We start from the raw sequence: 8,870 nt of genomic DNA on the forward strand, positions 1-8,870 counted from the left end.
TTTTTTGAGACGGAGTCTCGCTCTGTCGCCCAGGCTGGAGTGCAGTGACGCGATCTTGGCTCACTGCAAGCTCCACCTCCCGCGTTCACGCCATTCTCCTGCCTCAGCCTCCCCAATAGCTGGGACTACAGGTGCCCGTCACCAGGCCTGGCTAATTTTTTTGTATTTTTAGTAGAGACGGGGTTTCACCGTGTCAGCCAAGATGGTCTCAATCTCCTGAGCTCGTGATCTGCCCGCCTTGGCCTCCCAAAGTGCTGGGATTACAGGCTTGAGCCACTACACCCGGCTTTCTTTTCTTTTCTTTCGTTCCTTCCTTCCCTCTTTCTTTCCTTTTCTTTCTTTCCCTCTCTCTTCCTCCCTTCCTTCCTTCCTTCCTTCCTTCCTTCCTTCCTTCCTCCCTTCCTCCCTTCCTCCCTTCCTCCCTTCCTCTCTTTCTTTCTTGACAGGGTCTCTCTCTGCCTCCCAGGCTGGGGTGCAGTGGTACAAGCATAGCTCACAGCAGCCTTGAACTCCTGGGCTCAAGTGATCCTCTCACCTCAGCCTCCTGAGCAGCTGGGACTATGGGCTCACGCCACCATGCCTGGCTAATTTTTTCATTTTTCGGAGAGACAAGGTCTTGTTATATTGCCCAGGCCGGTCTCAAACTCCTGGGCTCAAATGCTTCTCTCACCTCAGCCTCCCACGTGGCTGGGATTACAGGCATGAGCTGCTGCATGCCACTCAACACTCAACAAATGTTGATGCCGTTATGTTTGTAAACTCGTGTCCCTGGCACCCCAGACTTGTGCTCCATACTCGAGGACCGAATAGACTGGAGTGGGAAGGGATTTGTAGCTTGATTATTATTTCCCCTCAGGGCACGGAGGTCTTTCCCCTCCTTGGCTCCATCCTGCATGACCCCAGCATCTTCAAGCACCCAGAAGAGTTCAACCCAGACCGTTTCCTGGATGCAGATGGACGGTTCAGGAAGCATGAGGCGTTCCTGCCCTTCTCCTTAGGTATCTGTTGCAGCCTTGGGTATCACGAGCAGGCGCTGGCAAACTCCAGGCATCTGTGCCAGCTGGGGGCACCCTTCTGCACCCTGGGCTTACTGTTGGCCCCCCTGTTCTCCCCGTGGGCCTAGGTGTGAGGAGGACTGGCTCAGCCCTTTCTCTCTCTCTCTCCTCACAAGGGAAGCGTGTCTGCCTCGGAGAGGGCCTGGCAAAAGCAGAGCTCTTCCTCTTCTTCACCACCATCCTGCAAGCCTTCTCCCTGGAGAGCTCGTGCCCACTGGACTCCCTGAGCCTCAAGCCCACCATCAGTGGCCTTTTCAACATCCCCCCAGCCTTCCAACTGCAAGTCCGTCCCACTGACCTTCATTCCACCACGCAGACCACATGAAGGAAGGCAACTTGGAGGTGGTGGGTGCCCGGGACGGTGCCTCCAGCCTCAACAGTGGGTATGGACAGGGTTAATGTCTCCAAAGTGTACACTGCAGGCAGCCACATTACACACCTGCAGCTGTTTTCCGGAGACTGTCCCACGGCCCACACACTCACTCACTTGACTCATGCTGCTGTTAAGATGCACAACCACACACTCATACACAACTACAAGAGCCACAAAGCAACTGCTGCGTTAGCTTTCCACAGACATCAATATAGTCCATCTGCAATCACGAGCACATAGCCAGGTAACCCACCAACTCCCCTGGATCTTCACCTGAAATGTGGGAGTCTGCCTGTCACCTTTATAAGCCACAGAAACAGCCACACATATTCACAGCTCACACGCCCTCTCCATTCATCAAACTTCTCAGTGTCCCTGTCTCTGGTGCCTGGCACAGGGAACAGCATGCCCCCTCCTGAGTCATGCCACAGAGAGACCGTCACTGTCTATGGCCCTGACACATGCTCCCTCTCGTGGCTGCACCACTCTCCCAGCCTGTGACCACCGATGTCCACATACCCCCAACCACTAGTCCACACAGCTACCCACATATGACATCGTCCTGGTTTCCCGGAGTATCTTCCCACTTAGACACGCCGCTCCTACGGAGGCACAGTCCCCAGCCACCTTCTCAAGTGCAGCCCTCAGTCACCCCTTTTTAAGCACCCTGATTCCCCCAAATGCAGAGACATCTGGGTCTGCAATTATGCACGGAGACCTTGGACATACGAGGACCCTCAGACCAGAGGGACACCTGCCCCACCCCAACACGTGCTTATGTAACCAAGCGGCTCCTGCTACCCCTCCATACACACGTACGTCCTCACTGATCTACAGCCCCTATTTGGCATCAGAGTCCCCACTAGACCCAGTGGAAGGGGTTAGAGACCAAGTAGGGGCCAGGTTCCAATTCACCCTGTCAGGGATTGAGCCAGATCTGACGTCCTTGTGATTTAAGGGTCCGGTTTGGGAATTAAAGTTTGTTCCTGGCCTTTAGTCTACTGCGTGTGTGACCCGTGTCAGTCACTGTGAGTAAGGGGTGGGAACAGGGCAGTCCACCCCTCCCCTGAGGCTGGGCGGGAGCTGAAAAACATGGCCACCGCCCACCCTGGCTGTTGACATCAGGACCAGATGTGGAGCTGGGAGGAGGGGCAGGGCTGGGGCCGCCCTGGGCCTCACTTTCAAAAAGGGCCAAGGTGTCCGGCGGTGAGAAGTGGGGAAGGAGAGGGTAACCCAAGCTGGACTGCGGACCTTGGGGGCTTCCTCAGTCAGGGAAAGCCTGAAGCCAACTAGATCCAGACCCTAGAGACTCTTCAAACTTGAAAGCACAAGAACTCTTCAAACTTGAGCACAGGAACTAGCTTGCAACACAGACCCTAAACCCACTCACACTTCTTCCACCCTTTTTCTCTTGCCTCCTCTTCACAAGGAAACCAGACGCACTTCTAAATTTCTTTTTTTTTTTTTTTTTGAGACGGAGTCTCACTCTGTCACCCAGGCTGGAGTACGGCAGTGTGATCTTGGCTCACTGCAGCCTCCGCCTCCCGGGTTTAAGCGATTCTCCTGCCTCAGCCTCCCAAGTAGCTGTGATTACAGATATGTGCCACCACGCCCAGCTAATTTTTGTATTTTTGGTAGAGACGGGGTTTCACCATGTTGCCCAGGCTGGTCTCGAACTCCTGACTTCAGGTGATCTGCCCGCCTCGGCCTCCCAAAGTGCTGGGGTTACAGGCATGAGCTGCTGCTAGATGAATTTCTTATCTAGCAAAGAAGTTTGCAAACATACACAAAAGTAGAATGATACAGTGAGCCCTCAGGTGCGCAGCACCCAGCCTCATTTCAATAGTCATCAACTTTCTGCAGCTTTTACTTCATCTATATCCTTTTCTGCCTCTTCTTTTTTTGAGATGGGGTTTTGCTTTGTTGTCTAAGCTGGGGTGCAGTAGCATGATCATAGTTCACTGTGGCCTTGGCCTTGGACTCCTAGACTCAAGTGATCCTCCCGCCTCGGCCTCCAAGCAGCTGGGACTACAGATGCATGCCATCACACCTGGCTAAATTTCTTATTTTTATTTTTTATAGAGAAGGTCTCACTATATAGCCCACACTGGTCTCAAATTCCAGGCCTCAAGAGTTTCCATCCCAGCCTCCCAAAGTGCTGGGATTACAGGTGTGAGTCACTGTACCCTGTCCTGATATTTTTATTTTACCTATTGCTTTTTATTTATTTATTTATCTTTTTTTTTTTTTTTGAGACAGTCTCACTCCGTTTCCCAGGCTGGAGTGCAGTGGCACCATCTCAGCTCACTGTAACCTCCGCCTCTTATGTTCAAGCAGTTCTCCTGCCTCAACCTCCTGAGTAGCTGAAATTACAGGCGCCTGCCACCAAGCCTGGCTAATTTTTGTATTTTTAGTAGAGACGGGGTTTCGCCATGTTGGCCAGGCTGGTCTTGAACTCCTGACCTCAGGTGATCTGCCTGCCTTGGCCTCCCAAAGTGCTGGGATTACAGGTGTGAGCCACCGTGCCTGGCTACCTATTGCTTTTTAAATATTTTTTTTTTTTTTTTTTTTTTTTTTTGAGACGGAGTCTCGCTCTGTCGCCCAGGCTGGAGTGCAGAGGCCGGATCTCAGCTCACTGCAAGCTCCACCTCCCGGGTTTACGCCATTCTCCTGCCTCAGCCTCCCGAGTAGCTGGGACTACAGGCGCCCGCCACCTCGCCCGGCTAAGTTTTTGTATTTTTTAGTAGAGACGGGGTTTCACCGTGTCAGCCAGGATGGTCTCGATCTCCTGACCTCATGATCCGCCCGTCTCGGCCTCCCAAAGTGCTGGGATTACAGGCTTGAGCCACCGCGCCTGGCCTTTAAAGATTATTTTAAGGCAAATTACAGAAAGTAATTTAATACACGTTTCTAAGAGTTAAGGACATTTTTGCCCTTGACATTTTATGAAGACATTTTTCAAACATGCAGCAAAGTTGAGGGAATTGTACAAGGAACACCTTGTGCACCTCCAGGGTTCTCCCACTAGCACTTCGCTACACTGCTTTCTAACATTTCTACCCACGTGGCCACCAGCTCAGGATTTATTTATTTATTTATTTATTTATTTTGAGACAGAGTTTTGCTCTTGTTGCCCAGGCTGGAGTGCAATGGCGCGATCTTGGCTCACCGCAACCTCCACCTCCCGGGTTCAAGCAATTCTCCAGCCTCAGCCTCCCCAGTAGCTAGGATTACAGGCATGCGCCACCACGCCCGGCTAATTTTTGTGTTTTTGGTAGAGATGGGATTTCTCCATGTTGGTCAGGCTGGCCTCAAACTCCTGACCTCAGACCTCAGGTGATCTACCTGCCTCGGCCTCCCAAAGTGCTGGGACTACAGCAAAACTCTGTCTCAAAATAAATAAATAAATAAATAAATAAATAAATAAATAAATAAATCCTGAGCTGGTGGCCACGTGAGCCACTGCGCCTGGCTGATTTTTTTTTTTTTTTTTTTTGACGGAGTCTCACTCTGTCACCCAACCTGGAGCGCAGTGGCATGATCTTGGCTCACTGCAGCCTCCACCTCCCGAGTTCAAGCGATTCTCCTGCCTCAGCCTCCTGAGTAGCTGGGATTACCGTCAAGCGCCTGGTTAATTTTTGTTTTTTTAGTGTAGATGGGGTTTCGCCATGTTGGCCAGGCATGAGCCACTGTGCCCAGACCAGTTCAGGATTTTTTAGGCATTTCTGACGAAATTGCACCTATCAGTTCATCAAAAAACTTAAGCAATGCATATATCATTAGCTAAAGTTTAAAAAAAAAAAAATTCCAAGATATTAACACTTTATTGGCTTAAGTTCTACAGAGGTAGCACAAAACAGAATAATAGAGAACTGAAAGATGAGATTGGAATCAGATCCTAACTTTGCCACCTCCTAGCTGGCCACACCTTGGCTGAGGCTTTACCATCTTAAAGCCTTAATAAATTGATAAGATGTGAGAAATGTGGGCCAGGCACAGTGGCTCACACCTCTAACCCTACCATGTTGAGGGGCCGAGGCAGGAGGATTGCTTGAGTCCAGGGGTTCAAGATCAGCCTGGGCAAAAGGGCAAGACTCTGATTCAAGGAAAAAAAAAAAAAAAAATCCCAAAAGAAATGTGAAAAATTTTAGAACTTCATAGGAAATAAATATGTGCTAAATTCTTCTTGGATTTAATATTACTATTTTTTTTATATGTCAGTGCACTTTGAAAAGGAATGAAGTTTAAGGTTTTCTTCTTTTAAAATTAAGGCAATGGGGCCAGGTGTGGTGGCTCATGCCTATAATCCCAACACTTTGGGAGGCTGAGGCGGGCAGATCACTTAAGGTCAGGAGTTCGAGACCAGCCTGGACAACATGGTAAAACCCGGTCCCTACTAAAAATACAAAAATTAGCCAGGCGTGACGGCAGGCACCTGTAATCCCAGCTACTCGGGAGGCTAAGGCAGGAGAATCGCTTGAACCCGGGAGGTGGAAGTTGCGGTGAGCGGAGATCGTGCCACTGCACCCCAGTCTGGGCAACGAGAGCGAAACTCTGTCTCAAAAAAATCAAACAAAAAATATATTCACAATGTTGTATAACCATCACCACTATTTATGCCCAAAATGTTTCCATTGTTTCCAACAAAAACTACCCATTAAATAATAACTCTGGCCGAGCGTGGTGGCTCACACCTGTAATCTCAGCACTTTGGGAGTCCAAGGCACGTGGATCTCTTGAGCCCAAGAGTTCAAGACCAGTCTGGGTAACATAGGGAAACCCTCTCTCTACAAAAAGTGAGCCCGGTGTGGTGGTGCACACTTGTAGTCCCAGTTACTCAGGAGGCTGAGGTGAGAGGATCACCTGAGCCTGGGAGGACGAGGCTGCAGTGAGCTATGATCACTCCACTGCACTCCAGCCTGGGTGACAGAGGGAGCCCACCTTCAACAACAACAACAAACACAATAACTCCCTGTTAAAGTTTATTTTTTAAAAGTCAAAACTGCAATACTCACTTTCACACCTATCACAATGAACAATTCTGTTATTCATTCATTGTATTCATAATCAGTGTTCACATTTTCACATTTCTCTGATAGTCTCATAAATGTCCTTTTTTTTTTTTTTTTTTGAGACGGAGTCTTGCTCTGTTGCCCAGGCTGGAGTGCAGTGGCGCGATCTCGGCTCACTGCAACCTCCGCCTCTCAGGTTCAAGTGATTCTCCTGCCTCAGCCTCACGAGCTCCCAAGTAGCTGAGACTACCAGTGTGCACCACCACACCCATATAATTTTTATATTTTTAGTAGAGACGGGGTTTCGCCATGTTGGTCAGGCTGGTCTGGAACTCCTGACCTGGTGATTCGCCCGCGTTGGCCTCCCAATAGGCTAGGATTACAGGTGTGAGCCACCGTGCCTCGCCTGTCCTTTTTTTTTTTTTTTTGAGACGGAGTCTTGCTCTGCTACCCAGGCTGGAGTGCAGTGGTGTGATCTCGGCTCACTGCAAGCTCTGCCTCCCAGGTTCCCACCATTCTCCTGCCTCAGCCTCCCAAGTAGCTGGGACTACAGGTGCCCACCACGCCCGGCTAATTTTTTGTATTTTTAGTAGAGACAGGGTTTCACCGTGTTCACCAGGATGGTCTCGATCTCCTGACCTCGTGATCCGCCCGCCTCGGCCTCCCAAAGTGCTGGGATTACAGGCGTGAGCCACCGCGCCCGGCTGTCCTTTTTTTTTTTTTAAAGATAGGGTCTTGCTCTGTTTCCCAGGCTGGAGTGTGGTGGCACAATCTCTGCTCACTGCAACCTCTGCTTCCCAGGCTCAAGCGATCCTCTTGTCTCAGCCTCCTGAGTAGCTGTGATTACAGGCACACACCACCACACCCAGCTAATTTAAAAAAACTTTTTTTTTTTTTTTTTTGAGATGGAGTCTCCCTTTATTTCGCAGGCTGGCCTCCAATTCTTGGGCTCAAGCAATCCTCTCACCTTGGCCTCCCAAAGTGCTGGGATATCAATGTCTTTTAAGATTGGTTTGTTCAAATCAGAATCTGAATTTTGTTTGAAATGTCTTTGAAGTTTTTTAAATCTGTAACTGTTACCCATTCTTTTATATGCCATTGATTTCCTCAATCAACTGGGTCATTGGCCCTGTACAATTTTTCACATTCTGGATTAGGCTGACAGTATCTTTGTGGTGTTGTTCAAGATGTCCTTCTGTTCCCAGGATCTCCTGTAAACTGGGAATTAGATCAGATTCAGGCTCATTCTGGCAAGAGATCCTCACCGGAGGTTCTAGGCCACATCTCGTTGCATCGCATTGCAATAACTGATGGTCCCATGTGTAGTGACACTTAAAATTAATGTGTCCAGGTCCTGATCCCTCTGTTAGAAACTCTGCCAACCAGCCAGGTGTGCGGTGACTCACGCATGTAATCCCAGCAATTTGGGAGGCTGAGGCGGGAGGATCTCTTGAGCCCAGGAGTGCAAAACTAGCCCAGATAACAAAGTGAGACCCTGTCTCTACGAAAAACTAAAAAATTTAGCCAGTTATTGTGGCGCACACCTATGGTCCCAGCTACTTGGGAGGCTGAAGTGGGAAGATCGCTTGAGACTAGGAGGTCAATGCTGTAATGAACTGTATTCATGCCACTGCACTCCAGTCTGGGCAACAGAGCAAGAACGTGTCAACCTTTCACTTGCCTTAGCAGAGGGATCCTTTAAACCCTAGATCAGATGGTGTTACTTCTGTTCATATCATAGTTAAAACAAAGGTCAAAGTCTTTGCCAGTCCAAGGCTCACCCTCACCCCAAGCCTACCTTCCCTCTACCCCTGCCCACATCTGTTCCAGCCACAAACAGGCCTCTTCACAGTTCTTCACACACCTGCCACACGCCTGCCTCTGGGCCTTTGCACTGGCTGTTCCATCCACCTGGAATACTCTTCCCCACAGGGCTCACTTGCTAATTTACTTCAGATCTCAATCATAACCTGAGAGAGGCCTTCCCCCAACATCCTAAAACAGCACCCACACCTCTCACTATCCCCTGCTTTTTCTTTTTTTGTTTGTTTGTTTGTTTTTTGAGACGGAGTTTTGCTCTGTTGCCCAGGTTGGAGTGCAATGATGCGATATTGGCTCAAAGCAACTTCTGCCATTGGGGTTCAAGCAATTCTCTTGCCTCAGCCTCCCAAGTAGCTGGGATTACAGGTATGTACCCCCACACCCAGATAAATGTTGGGTTTTCTTTTTTTTTTAGATGCAGTCTTGCTCTGTTGTCCAGGCTGTAGTGCAGTGGCATGATCTCAGCTCACTGCCTGCAACCTTCACCTCCTGGGTTCAAGCAATTCTTCTGCCTCAGCCTCCCGAGTAGCTGGGACTACAGGCACGTGCCACCACACCAATTTAATTTTTTTTTTTTTTTTTTTTTTTTTTTTTTTTTTTTTTTTTTTT

At 49.3% G+C, this 8,870-nt stretch overlaps 1 protein-coding gene across 1 annotated transcript; it reads left to right on the forward strand.

Moving 5' to 3' along the window:
- Positions 1-856: 856 nt before the first annotated feature.
- LOC112617911 (cytochrome P450 2S1-like) lies at positions 857-2,429 on the forward strand (the record flags this gene model as incomplete). Its single annotated transcript, XM_025374560.1, has 2 exons — positions 857-998; positions 1,172-2,429. Coding segments are annotated over 2 exons (351 nt in total), but the record flags the coding sequence as incomplete, so codon positions are not given.
- Between the last annotated feature and the right edge of the window lie 6,441 nt (positions 2,430-8,870).

This window comes from Theropithecus gelada, unplaced genomic scaffold (assembly GCF_003255815.1).
Source record: "Theropithecus gelada isolate Dixy unplaced genomic scaffold, Tgel_1.0 HiC_scaffold_602, whole genome shotgun sequence".
In the NCBI taxonomy this organism is placed as follows: Eukaryota; Metazoa; Chordata; class Mammalia; order Primates; family Cercopithecidae; genus Theropithecus; species Theropithecus gelada.